Genomic DNA, 18111 nt, shown 5'->3' with positions numbered 1-18111 from the left:
GCTCCTCCTGCTTCACAGAGTCCTCTTGGTAGGACGCCTTCTCTTCCAGCTGATCTCTTCAGAAGCAACATATGCAGTGACTGATGGTACTGTTTCCAGACACAAAGGATGATTGTAAGTACTGCTGTTGCTGCATCACAGTAGTGTTTCTGGTTTGGCGTTTGTTAAACTGAGAAAATGTTAATTTCTCTGCTTTCTACTGATGGGTTAGTTTGGTCAGGACTTCAGTTCAAGCAGTACGCAAGTTTCTCTAACTTTGTATATATGTGTTTATATATAAGTGTGTACAAGTTGTATCAATATAAATTGTGGATAGGCCTTAGGTTTGGAAAATACCTTGTAGTACTCCTGAGCTAGGGTGGGTTTGAAGGCGTAGGCTGAAGAGCTCAATTTAGTTTGTTTAGAACTGGAGATGCTGAACAGCAAGAAGTGGTATAGCTTGGGAGTGGTGGCACCTGTGGGGCCTGGATGCTGACTTGTAGGTAAACATTTAATCAAAATTAGCTTTGAAAGTCAACTTCCAAGATATTTTTTCCTGTAAATTGAATCTTTATTTGTCAATATTGAAGAAGAATGCCTGCTAATAGCAAAGTGTTCTTTGTTGTCAGGAAGGTGTCAAAAAATGGCATTGGGTTTTGCTGTGAAGGTTCATAATATACTGGCAGATCTCTGTCTCAGGGAGCGCGTGGTGTTTTCAGGGTCATTTGAAAGGTCCTGGTATTCTCTGTGTGCTCTGTAAATCAGGCAGCTGTGCAGACATTGGGACGCTGCACTGGGAGCTGGATGTCCTGTGTGTACAATGGATGAGAAAGGGCTTACATCTTGTGGGGTATAACCTAAGAGGGTGCATAGCTCTTCTTTTTTATAATCGTATGCGAAACCCTTGGCGTCGTACTTAAGGCTCAGGTGTAAGAGAATATTTTTCAAATGATTAACCTGAAAAGATGAGAGCTTATACACAGAGCAAGGGCAATGCACCATCAAACAGGGAGCCTGCCTTGTGTCTGTAAGACTTCAGCAGCACTAATAGCCATTGGATCAGCACACAAACTTGGCAGTCTTGTGCTTTTGCCAAATTACTATGGAAGCGTTGACAAAACAGCTGTGGAAGTCATTCATCACATTTTTGTGAAGTCGCTCATAAGATTCTTTTTTCTTTTAACTGCGTGGCTTTGCTTTTTGTATCATTTCACAGCAGTCTGGATTTGCTGTACGTTAAGCCTTTGAAAACTGATTTAAATAATCAGCAGGAAGAAAAAGTAGCATAACAAAGCAGTCTGATTTGCAATCTGTGCCTTGCCCTGAACTGTTCTGGGGATGCTCCTTGGGGTGAAGGCCACTAAGAGGATACAGGACGCAATGCCTTGAGAATTTATTTTAGTTAAATGGGTTAGAGATAGGTTTGTTGTGAGAACAAAAGAGCTGGAAACCAATGAGCTTTAAGTTGTATCATAAGGGCCGGTTGATTTTTCTTTCAGAAGGCTTTTGGTTTGTGCTTCAAAATCCAATTTCAAAGTGAAATGTGAGTTCTGAGTCCCTTGTGGTAGAAAGGAGACCTGCTGGCATGTTTGGCTATGGCTGAGATGGAAATCTCTAATAGATCTGCACCCTGTCAGTACTGTGGTTCTGTACCTTAGTGCAGTGTGAAGCGACTGAAAGGAAAGTATGGCAAGGATCTGGCCTGACCTGGCAGCAGGTGGAAATACACTGAGAGTCCTCAGAGTCACCTACTTCATCTCAGGTCTTATTTGGCATGAGAAATATAGAAAGCATTAGCTTTTAAATAGTCTCTATGAGCAAGACCTCTGTGTGATGGAGCCTTTTGCATGTAATGAAATTCACATTGAGCAGCAGCATGCAAATGGAGACATCTCTGCCTGATGGGAGCGTGAGGTTCGTGTTACCTGCTGGTTATACTGGGCTTTGCAGGATCATCTGGTGAGTATGTTCTGGCAGTGAGATGAATCCATGTTCTCCCCTGTCAGTACACCGGGCTGCAGCGCTCAGTGCACTCAAACAGGAGTGGCTGTGGGCATTGGTGGCTCAGATTGGATTCACGTAGGATTCATGTTGGCTCAGGCAGGGTTGAAGGATTGGACCAAGGGGGTGTAGAGCACCACTCCTTGTTGGAAGGAAGCCCTTCCTGATGCACGTATCCCAGGTTAGTGGTGTCAGCAGAAGAAAAGGGGCAGCGGGATTCCCCTGCCTTCCCCTATAGTGGGAGCGTGGGTGGTGCAGGAACAGGCTGAGCACGGGTGGAGCAGGAATAAAAGGAACAAATGTGTTGCCAGCTTTAAAAGCCAGAAGGGCAGAGGATTGCTGTGCGCATTAAGCAGAAAGCACGGAGGGAGCCTTGCCCTTCCCCAAATACAAGGCATGCTGCAGCCACAGCTCTGCCCCGACAGAAATAGAAGTGCAGTGTTGACTTCAACACTGTCCTTTTTCCCTGTCCCTGTTCTTTCCATCACTTCTCGGTGACTTCACCACCACCTCCCATGCTTTCTCCAGCCACTGTGGGTTTGTTTTCCTTACTCAGGAAATGGGTCTGAGCCCGGCTCCCACAGCAGAGGGAACAACAACAGCCTGGGAAACCTTGCACAAAATCCCTGCAGTTACAGACTTAGCAGGGGAGGCTGTAGCAGCAGGTGGGTAACGCGTGTCTGATGCTGCACAGCTGTGAGATGAGGGAGGGACGAGGTGGGACGTCCCCACCACTGCCTGGAGAGGGCACTGATTGATGGAGAGCCCACAGCACATGCAGTTGTTAAGCAGCTCAGCACTCAGGCACTTTTCCAACTCAGTGTTGCATGGAGGACATCGGCCACCGCAGCAAAGCCCTTCGTTTCCTTCTCTCTTTGAATACAGCAGTGGCACTGAGGCTGGGCAGTTGCTCCGGAGGAAAAGCGATCGTTGGCAACTGGGGAAAGACAACTCAAAATGTCTGGTGCTTCACTGTTACTCCCTTACGGTTAACAAAAGCTCTGCCCAGCAGTGATGGTGCAGATTCTGCAGCTGCTCTGGCATTCCCCAGATAGTTTCAGAATGATTTCAGGCCCTTTGGGCTTCAGAGGCCAATTGTGTTTCTGTTTTTTTTTTTTAATTATTATTATCAGTAGATTTCAAAATGGCTGCTTTTCCTCTAAGCATCGTGGGAAATCCCTGCTTCCTTGTGTTGAGCTCCCGGCAGAGAAAGCAGCTCAGCCTTGCTCTGGGTTCTGCTGTAGCTGCTTGTTGCCCTGGGGTTCTGTCCGTGCTGCATGGCATCGGGCACAGAGCTCTAAGAGAAGGAGCGACAGAAGCTGTTGATCTCTGGGCGTTGCTCAGGTTCCTCTAAAGCACCGCGTTTCCCAGCAGTGTCTGATCTGAGTCACAGAAGAACCCTGCTCTCTCATCCACCGAGGTAAATACGAACACAGAACTGTTGTCACAGCAGAAAGCTGTACCGCTATGGCAGTCTTATCAGCAGGTTGTGATACTTGTGACAGATAAACATCCTTCAGTGGGGATTTTGTTCTCAGCATGGCCCAGATCTCCCCATAGCACTGGGAGCAGTCAGTGAGCACACAGCCTCACTGCAGTGGCCCCAGAGGGTTCAGTGCTTGTGAATCACCTCGAATCTGAAAGTGTTAGAAAGGCATTTGGGCACACTCAAGGCCATAACTGAGAAAGATAGGAGCAGGGCAAAGTACTCATGGGTCACAAGCTGGCACGTGGGAGCCTTAATGTGTCGTCCGGTTTCTGTGCTGTCTTTCTTAGTGCAGGAGATAATCCTGTGTTGGTTTTCTTTTTCATTAAGCACGCAGAGAAATGCCATGCGAACAGTAAGGCTGCAGTGCAGGAGCCACCAAGTCTCAACTTCCTTTTGCACGGGAAGTGGTGGTAAGCTGAAATATGGGGTTCAGTATCCTCAGGATGTTTACCTCTGTTTGCTCTCCTTCTTTTAATTACTATCTTGCCATTAATTACTACTGATTCCTAGTAGGAATTCGGTTCAATTCCAGAAAGCCAGGATATACACTAATTAACAGAAAATAACGATGCTATCGTTATAAAAAATGTTTTTAGTACGAACACGTACATATTTGGTGGGCAGGGCTGCTCCATTTCAAAATGAGAACCTTTTACACAGCTGATGGCATCACCAGACTTGTGGTGCAGGAGTGCTCATTAGCCACGTTGGACAGGTGATGCAGCCATCGGTAAAGAGCTGTTTCTTCCCACAGCACCTGACTGCTGAGGCATCAGCCACTCCAGCATCACTGCCTCCCACTTCATGGATGCGAATGAGAGGCGCTTCATGTGCTTTGAAGGAGACACAAATGCTGGGGTTGAGCCCGAAAAAATCCCAAACAGCGTTAGTTAAACCGTATTCTAAACAGTCAGAAATCAGCCCTCGCCATGGTGTGCAGCAGCACCTCATTGTCCTCGTTCTCGTTGCCATGTCATTCCCAGTAGGTGTCATTTCTCCTGTGAAGAAAGGCTGAGGAAACTGGGCTTGTTTAGCTTAGAGAAGGCTTCACAGAGACCTCATTGTGGCCTTCCAAAATTTGAAGGGAGCGTATAAAAGGGAGTGGCTGTCTACAAGGGTAGATAGTGATAGGACAAAGGGGAATGGTCTTAAACTGAGACAGGGGAGGTTTAGGTTAAATATTAGGAGGAAGTTTTTCACACAGAGGTGGCGACACACTGGAACAGGTTGCCCAAGGAGGCTGTGGATGCCCCATCCCTGGAGGCATTCAAGGCCAGGCTGGATGTGGCTCTGGGCAGCCTGGTCTGCTGGTTGGCGACCTGCACACAGTAGGGGGTTGGAACTGGATGAGCACTGTGGTCCTTTTCAGCCCAGGCCATTCTGTGATTCCCTGATTTCCATTTCCCAGGAGTGGATATGGGCCCCTTGGCTCTTTGGCTCCCTGGAGCACCCACCCCAGCTAAGCATCGTGCTCACACTCTGCATTCAACCCAAGAAATCCATTCGTTGCCCAGTAAGTCAGAGTTGGCAGTGAGTTTTCTGATAACACTCCCCCACGTGATGGGCAATATTGCCCTCTGCTGGTTAATGACAGCTTACAGGCTCTGCTCCTTCCCCCCCACGCTGCAACTCTGCTACCACAAGCTGGTTTTCAGTCCCGGGGTCTTATTTGGTGCCATGAGACATCGCACCCTTCGGTTTCATTATCAGCAGAAGCAGCTTTCCATTGGGAGCACCTGAAAATCAAACTCTGACGACTGTTTTTAAAGGTTAGAGCCGTCATTCCTGAACCCTCATTTTCAGAACTAACCCCTTAGAAGCGTAACTTCTCTGAGCTGGTTTTGCAAGTGAAATAGCTGTGAGGCTTTTAATTAATATTTGCATTGGTTATTGAGATCTTCTGCGTATGGCAGATGTAAGCTGGACCCCAGGAGCTGCCCCATCCCCTGGTTTTGTGGCACGTAGGGGCTGGGCTGAGTTAAAAATAAGCTGATGGAAAGAGTATTATTTTTAACCCAGGTCGGTCCCCACTATGGGACTGCACACGTGGGTGCTCTGGGCAGCTGAAGGACGGTGACCCAAGGGTGCTTTGGAGCAGTGCTGTCCCCAGAATTTGTTCCTCAATGCCTTTTCCTGTGCAAATGTCAGTGCAGGCAAAGCTCTGGCAGTGCTGCAGCACTTCTTGGTTGCTGCACTTTCTCATGATAAAAGCTTCTCAGCTAAATCTCATCATTGCAGGTGGTACAGCTGGTTTTATTCCTGGTCTGCCTGAGTTCTTTAAACCTTAAATGTGCCCTGGGAGCACCTGATGGAGGGGTGCAAGAGAGCAGCAGAGCTGAGAGCATAGCACCAGGAGGAATAAGGTTATTTTGAATTCTTCAGACTGTTGGTTTCACGCTGTCTGGATTAGAGGAGAGCTATTGGGATTGATCTCTTACACAGCTGGGTGTAATTTATTGGGGTGTGTGCAGAGTACCTGGTCTCATAGCCAATTGCGTTAGGTATTTGTGAGTTTAATTGGGGTGTGATGCACAGAGGGCTTTAGGGCCTGCAATGCAGTGCAGTTCTCCTTCCTGCACTTGCTTGTCAGTACAAATGCTGCACATTCGTCACACAAGACTTATATATTGGGAGGAAAACAACGTGGTTTGTGTTTCCGTGGGAGGAATGTCTCAGTTCTGGTGCACTGTTAGGACGTGAACAATCTTGACTGGTTTTTGCATGTACAATTGCTGTTATGTGGCTTTCCTATTCCTTCTCATTCCTCGTGTCTCACTGGCTTCACCTTGATAGAGCCAGCATCACCAGACTGACACGTGCTTCAGTGCTGTTTGTATAACGTGCGAGTGTGAAACCCTGTAGGATCTTATGGGAAATTGGGAATTGCTGGGGGAGGTTCTGGTTGGATATTAAGAAAAAAAATCTTCTCAGAACGAGTGTTGGGCAGTGGCACAGGCTGCACAGGGAGATGGTTGAGTCACCATCCATGGAGGTGTTCAAGAAATGTGGCGATGTGGCCCAGTGGGCATGGTGGGATGGGTTGGACTAGATGATCTTGGTGGTCTTTTCCAGCCTTTATGATTCTATGATTCTATCCCCTGAGCTTTTCCTTGCCCGCTGCCTTGCTGTCCCCATGCGATGGCAGTGAGCCGTCCCCTGCTGCAGTGACCAGCGTGCCGGCAGCCTCATGCTGGCGTGGTGTTTGGACATGGGGACGTGAGCCACATGCCGGATCCCTCCTCTCCCCGAGGCCTTATGTTGTGCTGTGAAATGACTTCTTAAAAAATACCTTGCCTCCTCTTCCTCATGCCCTCAGAAGCATCTCCCAGGGTACGCTTACAAGGTAAAGACGATGCCGCCTGCTTGGTTTGGGAGCGTCGGTTGTTGGGTGCACACCGTGGCTCTTTCTGCAAGCGTGGTCCTTCTCCCATCTTCAAAGCATTTTCCAGCTGTGAACTAAGAGCACACGCGCTTGCTGAGAGCACACACCCCTCCCGAAGCAGCTGATGCCCAGGAGAAACCTCCCCAGCATGACACATCGCTTTTGATGCAAACAAAATGACGCTGTATTTCATCAGCGCCATTAAAACTATTTAAGTAATTGAATTAATGACACTTCCAATAGCCTTTAGGAGACAAATCTGATACACGCCCTTCTTTTCAGTTTTTCTTTCTGTTTTCTTATTGTTTTCTTGTTTCCCCCATGCAATGCTTTCATTTGCGATCTTACCATTTGCTTTTTGATGTGTGGGTTTTGTGTTAAGTAGCTGATTTCCGTACTTCACAGCATTGGTACTGTTGTATATTCTGCAGCAAGAGTGTCTTCATTTGCAAAATACCATGAAAATGACTGGGGTGCCTCATCTTTCATAGTACTTTTCCAGACATTGGGTTTCAGTTTACTTTGCGTCCATTCTTTGGAGAGTGCATCCATTTTAGTCCTTGAAATGTGCTTATCTTTGGCATCTTCAGCCTGGTTTCCCACCCTCATTTGATCTCCAGTGCTTCTCCACCACCTTTCCAGCTATAAATATCCAGCATCCATCCCCTGTGAGCCCACGTTTGTTTTATTTTTCCCACATGGTCCCCATAGCTAGCCTAGCATGAGTATTTCTCTCTATCCCTCGCCCTCAAACAGGGCTAAACCTTCCTATGCAGATTGTCAAGACAAGGGGTGACAAGCTGTGCTGTGTATCATTGCAGTATTGCCCAGGACAAGGTGCTCAGATTGCTCGCCCTTCCTATGTCAGGGTGGCCCCAGTATGGTGAGAAGCAGCTGATGGAGCCTTCAGCTCCAGGCACTCCCCTGGCTACAGGCAGACCTGGAGACAGCTCTGAAGCCCTCTGCATGAGTGGGCAGATGGCCCAGGCAGGAATTCAGTGAGGCCCTTTTTTCAGCCCAAATTTCCATCGTTTCACGTGAGCCTTCAGCATTCTGGATGCAGCTCACTTTTCTCGCTCTCTTTGCTTTTCCAGGTGAGGCAAATGAAGAAGCCTTTGCTGAGGAGTGCCGACGGAGAGGACAGCACGCCCTGCCCTTCCAGCCCACCAACACTCGCCTGCTGAAGCCACACAAGCCTGCCAGTTCCCCCAGATATGCCTATCATTACAATAGCGATGAGGTGGAAGAGCAAGAAAAAAGCCGGGTTGCAAGCAGCTTGGAGAACCCCTTTTATTTATCAGGTGTGCAAAATCATGTTGATGAGAAATACGCAAAAAAGGATTCACCAGTTAGCCCAAAGGGGAAAAACAAAAGCCAGGCCAGGGGGTGTTGCTGTGTGACTTAATGCTGGCACCCAGTGGATAATAAACAGCCGCTTGAGTGCCTTCGTCTGCATTAGCTATGCTCATCCACGTAGCCTAGATTCACAAATGCTCTGGGATCCCCAGGGCCTGACCCAAGGATCCAGGATAAACTTTGTTTTGTTATGCTGCTGAAGTGCCCATGCTCTTTGTTCTTAAAAGTGAAGGCCTGTTAGGGAATAACTAATCGCAGTACTTTGCACATTCATTTATTTAAATAGTGCTTGGTTTACTTGCTGAAGGAAAAGTTCAGCAGCTTCATATTAATTCTGGAAGCTGCAATTTTGGGCATCTAAATCCTAATTAAGGGGGCCGAGACTGTTCAGGCAAACAAGGAAGTGTAGCAATTGGCCTGGTTATTTTTGGAAGTGCTTAGTCCTTTGATGTACTTCCCATCTGTAATGTTTTGGCAATATAATCCAGAGGCTATCTCGGGCAACAGAACCCTCAGAGCCACTTGATTTAATCAGAACATGCAGTCAAAGCTCGCTCAGGACTGCCAGGACAGGTTACTGTGTTAGTGACTTAGCACTGGCATGAGCTGACCAAAGAGGCTGTGAGGTGTTCATGGAGATCTCCAGAAGCCGCCTGGATGTGGTGCTGGGCACCTGGTGGGCAGGGGTTGGGCCAGATGGACCCAGAGGTCCTTTCAACCTCAGCCATTCTGTGCCTCTGCAACATGAAGATGCCTTGGTTCGTGGAAACCCATGCTCAGGGCCCTTCTCAGCAGAGCTGGGTTGGGTGAACTGCTGGGAGCTACGAGTGCCTGGGCTCCTCAGGGCACACACGGTGCGTGGGAAAGGTGTGCTGCAAAAAAATGAAGGAAAAATATCCTGTTCCCCAAAACACACGCACATGCACACACGTTCCCAACGCTATACCGAATTCTATTGTGTTTGAGCCTTTAAATTTAGCACCCTATACTGTACAAACAACCTACAAATACCATACACAATGCCAGCTTACAAAAATATTCAAATAAATGTTTTCCTGGTCAGTTGCTAGAAGTTTAGTTTCATGAGGGATAGCTAATTTGATTTGATCTTTAAGAAAAAAACACAAAACTCCAGAATCCTCCACCTAATCCCTGAGCTGATGTATTGAAGGCCAGGGTTTCTGTGTTTCAGATTTTTGTGTTTGTAGCTGGCAAAAATACCCAATAACTTGGCTCGCTATTTGGGGGACTTCAAGTTCCCTGTGATCCTAACAATGTTTTGTACTAGTTCCCAAAGAACAATTTTTGGAGCTGTTATAACATTGCTTGGGGCTTCTAGCTGTGAGTCTATTTATGTTCCAAGGTGCACAAGTTTGCAATTAAAATGAATTTCCTGAATTATTTGCACAATCCCCAAATCCTCCGTCCTACCAGTAGAATGCCATAAAACAGATACAAAGATTCAGGGTTGAAAATAGGATTGCAGTCAAGACTATGATTTTACTGTTGCTTTAAATGTTTTGCCTGCTGTTCCTCTGATAGACAGACAGTGGCTGCTGAAGGACTGGTCGAGTTAGTCATAAAAACCTACGTGAGTGTCTTAATCTCTGCCTGGGAAGTTCATGCGTGAGCCCTGGCCAGCAATGCTGTTCTCTTCCGTGGGTGCTCACCGCTGTCAGCTCAGCAGGCTCCACAGCTCTCTCGCTGCACAGACCACTTGCTTGCTCCCACTTGGCTTCTCATTTATCACCACGACAGCTGCCGTGCGCGGGGGAAAGAGCCGCATCGTTCTCTGCCTTGATGCAAAGCTGTGCTGGAAAATAGCAGAGCTCCATGGGCTCGGCCTGGCGCGGCTCCACTCGGATGGGATCGTTTTTGCCACTGCTGGCACGCGGCCTTTGGCAGCGATTGCTGCACGGCAGTTTTAGATGTTGTCCCTGCTGTAGCACCCAAAGCAAGTTCTCAGTGGTTAATGAGTCACCTGCAGTGAAATGGTCCTCTTTACCCAGCTTAAGGAGTGGGAATGCTTGAGTTTTAATTTGTAAGTCCTTAGCAAATTGAATTGGAAGGGCGGGGGGTAGGTTTCATCTTGGCTGTGTGGTGAAGCCCATGTCTCTCCAGTGCTGACTTTCAGACCAGACGTGCAGTGAATCCTCTCCGCAGCGAGGGCTTCCAGTCATTGCATTGAGGTTGTAATACAAAACTAATTCATTTGGATCTGATCCTCCACCTTAGTTGAATGCTTTGCGTTTTAGTAGGAATTGCTCCAGGTTTCATGTTGTTACTGGTTTCATAATGGTCTTTTAGAATAAAACTTCACTTTGTGTTCTGAGGTTGCTGAGAACAGTTCTCTAGCTCCAAACAGATAACTTTTATGGCAAGAACTCAGGTACTGCTAGTAGTGCACTCCCAGACTCTGGTATTCATCTGAGTAGGGTATCCAAGTTGTACCGTATTGGTACAGCACGGACCTGGAGGTTGCAGCTGCTAATGGGACTGTGACTTGGGAGTTTTGATCCACGTCTAGCAGGAATGATTTAAATACTTAACTTGTAAAAACAGTGGAAAATACTTGATACAAAAGATTGTTGTTTGCAAGATGATATTGCAAGGTTTGCTCTTCCTTTTGAATGAAATAGCTTGCGATAACCTAAAGCTTACAACATTAATATTTCATTTCTGGTTCATTTTCATCTGCTGGCATCACCAAAGGAACCTCTTCAAAAGAATGAGCTTAACTAATCCTGACCCTTACTGGCCTGGGTTCCTCTGCTGGAAAGTTGAGCTATTCAAGCTTCATTACGTCTTTAACACAGTGTCCGTTCTTCTTACCGACGTATGATTTCCTGAATTACGCATTACTAACTAGTAAATTTGAAGTGCTGGTTGTCCAGACTAATTGCCTTGTAATTCCCCCACGTACTTCTATTTGGATATGTAATGGAAAGTAAAGCCGCTTTGTTTTCTGTAGAAGCCTAATACATGAGGAATGCTGGATGTGCGGGTGTGATGGGAATGAACTCTCCCATTGCTCTGTGTCCCGCAGTGTGGCTCCCTGCCCCGCTCCTTTGTGGGCAGAGGGTGGGAAGAATGCCTGGGCTCGTTGCCTCCCTGGCTCTATTGGGGCTGCCATTGTGCACGGGTTTTTTTTTGGCTGCTGGTAGTAGAGCATCCCATTACCCTTTTGCTTCCCATAGAAAGTGGCTGGATTGCACGTGGAAGGGCTTCCAAGCCTTGCAAGCTTTTGCTTGCCATGTGGGAGTAAAACCTTGGACTCTATTCAACAATGTGTTACCTTAATTAAGAGCAGGTAAGCAGGTTGTATCTGGCTTGGTATGTTCTTCTAACAATTCTTCGCAGAATTGGTAATGAAAATAGTATGGTGAGCAAGCATGAAGGAAGGCCCCAGTAAGTTGCTACAGTTTTTTCAGTCCCCTAAAAGATCAAAGTGTGAATTACATCACAGGGTTGGACAGTGAAACTGGAGAACTCATCCCTTGGATTTAACAGCCAAGGTAATTAAACAGTGGAGTGGCATACCTAGACAGGGTGGGATGTTTTGTCACTGCAGCCATTTACATAAAGGCAGGCTCTTTTTCCACAACGCTCTACGGCATGGGCAGCAGCACCACGTGGTTGTGGTGAGAGGATTAGTAGGTCAAATTGTGATCTCTGTTGGGCCATGGCTTGAGCTGAAAGCAGGGAATGTGAAAGTAGAGCTCTAACTGTAAACTGAGTCACATGCATGAAATTATACTGAAGATGTGACTGGGGGTAAATTTTTGTAATGGCGTTTCTGAAAATGGCCAGGCTACAGTAACAGCTGGTGGCTCCAGCTCAGATAAGCTAGCAAACTTTGAAATTACTTTTACATTTATTGTTTTGATTAGAGAAATACCTCTAAGAGCAGAAAATTAAGCAGCGTGGTCTTCAAAATCCAACTTGCGCAATGATCTTTTGGCCCATTAAAGGTCTGCGTGCACGTTGGGGCCTCCTGGCTTGTCCCTTTGGATCCATCACTGAAAGTGATATACCTCACTTGCCATTACCTCCCAAGAATGTAATGAATTCAGTCTGAAAATAACTGTGCCTCTGCAAGGTACAGATGGCTGAGTGGTGACAAACCAGGAGAAAAGCCAACCTGGGACTCAGCAGAGAGGCTGCCCAGTTTGTTTTGGTCCTTGTTGAGTGGTTGAGGGTTTTGCTACAAAGTGTTGAACGTTGGCTTCAGCTTTCATCAGCTTTCTGAAGACCAGAATAATTTCTGTGCTCTTTATGGTTCTTCTGGAAGTAGAAAAGAGGGAGATGAAATGGAGAGTGGTTCAGCAGATGCTGTTCATTGTAGACAAGAATGATCCAGGTTGTAAAGCAGGTGTAATTCCAAATGGTGGATTCTTGCTTTATCCATTCCTGACAACTGACAGCAGCAAGAAAGTACCATGTTATTCTGTTATCTACCTTCATTTGAAAGCTTTGGGAAGCTCTCAGAAACCATTTTTCCTCCACCCTCTCCTAAGGCTCGTTATCTCAATAGAATGCAATTCTAGAGTTTAGATGGATAACAATTACTTCCAAGGGGGAAACTTGCCAAGCCACTCTCCAGGACCAGGACTGCTTGGTTGAAGCCCGCTCAGCTGGGCAGCAACTATGGCAAGTTTCCATGAGCACTTTGTGATGCTGGCGACCCACCAGGACACGTTTACTACAGATTAATCAAACAGTAATGGGGCTGCTGCTTTCTGATTCAGATTTTGTTCTCTCACGACTTTGGGGCTAGGCTTCTAAAGCCAGGCAGCTAAATATGCTTGTAATTAGTGCTGGTTGAAGCAGTCCAGTGAAAGGTTACATCTTTTATGTGCAATTCTTATTTTTGTTAGGAGCTGCTCCACTTGTTTGGATCAGTTTTCTGGCTGTTATCACCCAGCATAGCATCGCCGGAGCTAACGGACAAAGTTCGACCTATCCTTTCTTCTTTGGTGAGGGTAGAAAGGGAAAGGGTTGGGAGTGAAATTATTTATCACAGCAGGCTCGAAGCAGAAAGGACCTGGCAGTTTTCTCCTGAGGAATACTCTGTATTTGTGTGTTATCTCCTATTTTGGCCAGTCTGCTTCTGTGTGTCAGCGATAACACTTGAAAGATTTCCACTTTTTCCCCTTATCATTCCTGAGCTGGTAGGAGACCGCATTGTCAAATACCTGGATATCTTCATACTGCGTTACTTTAACATTTGAATTGTTTCATTTGTAAGACAATGAATTATGTGGTATTCACTTTGAGCCATCATTTACATTTGACTCACAATGTTCTTAAGGAAAAGTTGCTGGGATTGCTTTCACAACCTCACGCATTTGAAGAAAGTAGATGAATGCACAAAAAAAGAAATTGATATAAAATAGCCGTATCAAAAGCAATCATGCCCTGTGTGTAAGCCTTTTGGAAATGCCGACAGTGTTGTGAAAATGAAAAATGACAAAATTATGACGCAAATAACCTGCTAGGGTTTAATGATGCTTTCCCAAACACGTGTTAATGTTTCATCGTTATTACGTGAAGTAGTTCTGATCAGTTGATATGATGCTGTTTTTCCCTCTGGTGAAGAGGAGAATCCTTTGAATAACACTCTTTGGATGACCAACCCTCAGGAGCCGGCATGTCTCCTCTGCCTCCATTGGCTGCTGTGGGAAAGCCAAGAGATAAGCAAGCCTTTCTGGGCTGTGTCCCTTACAGCATCTTTTAACGCCAAGGGATCCCAGTTTTGACAACGTATGGCAGACTGAGGGGCTGACATGGAAGTAAACTTTGTGGATGGAGCTACTGAGGAGATATTGAGGCAGTGTTGCCTGGAATGGGGCTCTGTCAGGAGGATGAGTGGGCACCAGGCAAACAGATCATCATCTGCAGTTCCACAAAGCGCTGGCACTTTTTCCATTTCTTAAACAATAGCAATGTTTTCCACTCTAACTTTGCACAGGCTAATCACTCATGGCAGAATTTCTAAATAAACATCCTGGTTCTTGACTCAAATGATTGCAAAAGGTGAAGTAATACTGTTGACACAGCGTAGGAGCTAGAGTGATAACCTTGGAGCAGTTTCTCTTTGCTGCAAGGGAGTGTATTTCCTCTCATTCTTGAACATTTGCTAGCATCTGAAGTGGCTTTAGCCCAAACACTATTGTGTGGTTCTGCTGAAGCCTTAAACTGAGGAACTACAGCTCAACAAAAGTAATTGTGCTTGGGAAGGGCTCCTCTAGCGTGACCTCAAAGCATCCTGGTGATCATGGCTCTCTGACCTCATGCCATTTCCTATTTCCACCTTCATTTTGCTGTCAGTGCTAACTGGAAGGATCAGGTGTGATGAGGTGGCATTCTCAGGGTCCCTTCTAACTGCTTGCAGACCAACTGGAGAGCAGAAGCAGAATTCCAGACAGGCATAGCTGTGCCCTTGCTGGCCATTCTCCAACTCGCAGCCTGGATCCCATGTGTCCTGTAAGGACCCCATTCCCTGTGCGGAGCACACAGATTCCCAGGGGCAGAACACTGCTGAGTTGGAAGATCCCTCTTGACACCTCATGGCATGATTTGCTTTTGGTTATCTGAGGGAAATGCGTGCTACCTCTAGGTTGAGATTTCAAAGTGCACTTGGTAGATATGGTGCTGGTCCAGCACAGTACTGGCAAGGCTGCGCTTTGCTGCAAACTTGGAGGAGAGGACATGATGCAGAGCAGGAACTGTTCTCCATGCATTTCTCTAGGTTGAAAACCAGTGTTGGGATGATGATCACGTGGCTGGAAGCTTGTGCCTATCGAACCAGTAGCAAGTGTTGCTTGAACATAATGCTTCCATGAGCTGCAGTAGAGTATAGCCTATGGTGCATTGTTAAGCATGAGCAGGATGATGACCTGCATGTAAAATGCATATTGGTAAACACAGAGCACCTTATTTGCTCAGAGTTCTCAGCATTCCCTATTCTTTAAATGGAAATGCAAATATTGTGGTAACTCTTTAACTCCTGTGGGCAGGAAACACCAGTACTGAAATGGCTCCTGTTGTGTAAGTCTTATTGCTTCCGTTCGGAAAATCATACTGGGTTTGCATGTGTTCTGATTTTGAAGCTTTTCCTGAATGGCTTTGAAGTCTTTTGAAAGTTCTCAGGTATTTTCAGACTTCAAAGACAGATGCGGTTTTCTTTCTATCCTATTAGAACAGATGATTTAAAAACAAACCAACGAAAATGGGAAAGCCAGATCTTTTCTTTAAGACTCCTTAAACCATTCAGAGAATGTGTGCTTTTGATAGATAGAAAAGGCCATGGATACTGTGCATGGTGTTTCACAAGCCCTGTTTCCTTAGGATACAAAGAAGGCAGCAAGAGGAGGAAGCAGAAGCAGAGAGAGGAACAGAAGAAGAAGAAGTCAACCAAAGGGAGTTACTAAAATGGACATCTCTGCTATGCCAATCCCTTTATTAAAACGGCAACTTACGTTACATTTGAGCACACCTCTTCTGTGTATATTTTTCAATTGTTCACACTGCTAGTAAGGAAGTGACTCATGTTTAAGACTGTACTAAAATTGCACTATATTATTCTTTTCAGTTTTCACGGAGTGGCTTTCTTGCCAGTCAGGTTAAGGAGTTTGGACGGGGCTGATCGTGGTTAGAAGTGTGTTATGTTTGAAGATTGGAGGGTATTACAGAATCTTGTACCTCTTCCTTTCCTGGGACTGAAGTTCCCCTTGCCTAGAATTAATTTGTTTTGTGGGATACAGAGGGTTGTGCAAACACCTGTTTGTTCAGTCACCCCCAGCATCACCAGCAGGCTTGCTGGAAGAAGAGTAAAGCACCAATCCTGTTCCCTCCATCACTGGGGGTAGGACTGAGACGTGAGCTCTCTCATATGGTAATTTATGCAAACTTAATAAATGACTTCAATGTTTTTTTCTTTTTATCACCCAGGCAGGGCAGCAAAGGTTTGTCCCCGCTATCGGAATGATCCTTCATTTTAAAGTGTATGATGAAGTTGCATCCTTTGGTTTTAACAAACTTGGCGTAATTATGGTCCGTAAGCACTCCTACTGATTTCTGCAACTGTGGTTGACTCCCAATGAATCATTTAGTGAAATCATTCCTTATTTTAAAATTTTGCTCTCAGAAACTAGAGACAAATGACCTAAGTGCCACTTTACAACTGCTCTTCCTGCTGAGTAGATTTTAGATAATGAACATATTTCAGAATCCGTGTAAGATTTTATCAGGTTGTTTCTGCAAAGAACTCGCATCTTTATGTATGAAAGCATTCTGTGTCACTTTTATTGCAGGACTTTTTTTTTTTTTTTTTTTTAATTTGAAAACGTGTCTTCAGTTTAAAGGAAATCTGCATTTTCTGGCTAGGTTACTTCCTTGCTTCCCATAATTCTCTCATGTGCATGATATATTGCTTCCCTTAACCTTCTAGTTTGTACAAAGCCCTTCTGTTGCCTAAAGCATTTACCTGCATGTTTCTTGTCAATATGTTGCCTCTCTTAACCTCCAGGTGGGAGTTAGCAGCCCATGGTTTTGTGTTGTTCCTTGTGTCTCCTCTCGCCAATGCGCTGTTGATGTAACAGACTTACACCTGGCAATATTGAAAGTCTGCAGTTCTTGGAGAAACTCACTCATCCTAATAGAGCAATGCATATAATGGTGTAAGGAAGGAGCTAAACAGAAAAATCAAGTCTGCATTTTAGCATGGTTTGATATAACAAATTCTGTGCCTGGTACTGAGCAGTTTAGCTTCAAATACATGACATAATGTAACCTTACGCAAACATATAACCATAAATGAACTGTTAGGGTGTTTAAATTAAGCTCAATATGAAATAAGCCTGAGTATCAGTTTTCTGTCACTTAAGTATCACTTTTTCATTTTGTGCAGTGTTACTAATATTTAAAAATAAAGAAAATTCTCCTTTATACTTTGTCCTCTTGCACTGTAATGTAGACTAGAGCTGACACCAGACGTTCATGTTTAATTTCAGTTATGGTTTAAGCTGTAGGCACAAAAGAGAAAGCCCACCTGAATAAAATACTCACAGCCCCATGATGGCTCTTGTTGAATCCATGAGCGATTTGATACAGACCCCATGTCAAATGGCTGATACTGGAGAGCTAGGGTTTATCCTTGATACATTGCCATAGTACCATATGCATCAAATGGGGCTTGCATGTTAGCTGTATGAGGGTCATACTGAATAGTACACAGCACTTTGAATTACATCCCATTTAAATCTCATTCTGCATTTTGGGAGGAGTCCCCACCAACAGGTATGTCAGTTTTAAGCTGTCAGAGTGCTTTTTTTTCCTGAGGAAAATGGTGCATGTTGTGGAAAAGCAGGAGAGATGAGAAAGGGAGAGTGACACCAGCCTAGGGCTGTCTCCCCACATTGTCCCCATGCTCTGAGCAGCCTTGTATCACAGAACAGCATGGCTTTGGATCAAGAATGTCTCTGGAAGAGTTGGAGCAGACTGGGATTTAGGTACGTAAATGTATGCCTGACTCCTATGACTGCATTAGGCTTGAACGAGGTCTGAGCTTTACGTAGCTATGAGACCTACAGGTTGTTGGTAGGAAGTTGGTTAGGAAGCCTGAGTCCTTAGTGAAGTGTAGGTCTCCCCATTAATGGCTGTCCAACCTTGGGATGCCGTTGCTTTGAGAGCATCCTTATCACAGAAGGTGTAGAGAGAAACTCCTGGGAAACACAGTATCCCCAGAGGAGGGAATTATGGGCTCCATCTTCCTTATAACTACCTAGAATCTGCCCAAGCTTGCCCAGAAATTAAGAAACGTGGGCCCAGGGCCATGATTCCTTCAGCCTGGTTATTTCTGGATATTAACTGAAAGGCAACAGAGTGCCATAGAGCAGCATTA

General features: G+C 45.6%; 1 protein-coding gene across 3 annotated transcripts in view; it reads left to right on the top strand.

The window, feature by feature from the left end:
* Positions 1–17156, top strand: part of DNAJB6 (DnaJ heat shock protein family (Hsp40) member B6) — a 49420-nt gene extending 32264 nt beyond the window's left edge. For 2 of the 3 annotated variants that reach the window (XM_042816654.1, XM_042816655.1), the window contains 2 exons: positions 7946–8152; positions 15558–17156. In XM_042816654.1, coding sequence (XP_042672588.1) covers positions 7946–8152; positions 15558–15640 — 290 coding nt within the window. In that variant the 3' untranslated portion in view covers positions 15641–17156. Of the gene's footprint in view, positions 1–7945; positions 8153–9749; positions 9799–15557 lie in introns of all 3 variants that reach the window. The other variant, XM_042816656.1, reaches the window with a different exon arrangement.
* Positions 17157–18111: the final 955 nt, after the last annotated feature.

Source organism: Centrocercus urophasianus, unplaced genomic scaffold, assembly GCF_019232065.1.
Source record: "Centrocercus urophasianus isolate 14NV4802_14NV808 unplaced genomic scaffold, USGS_Curo_1.0 seq_16, whole genome shotgun sequence".
Lineage (NCBI taxonomy): Eukaryota > Metazoa > Chordata > Aves > Galliformes > Phasianidae > Centrocercus > Centrocercus urophasianus.
Note: the sequence above shows the minus strand (reverse complement) of the source record. Positions and strands in the feature narration are given on the sequence as shown.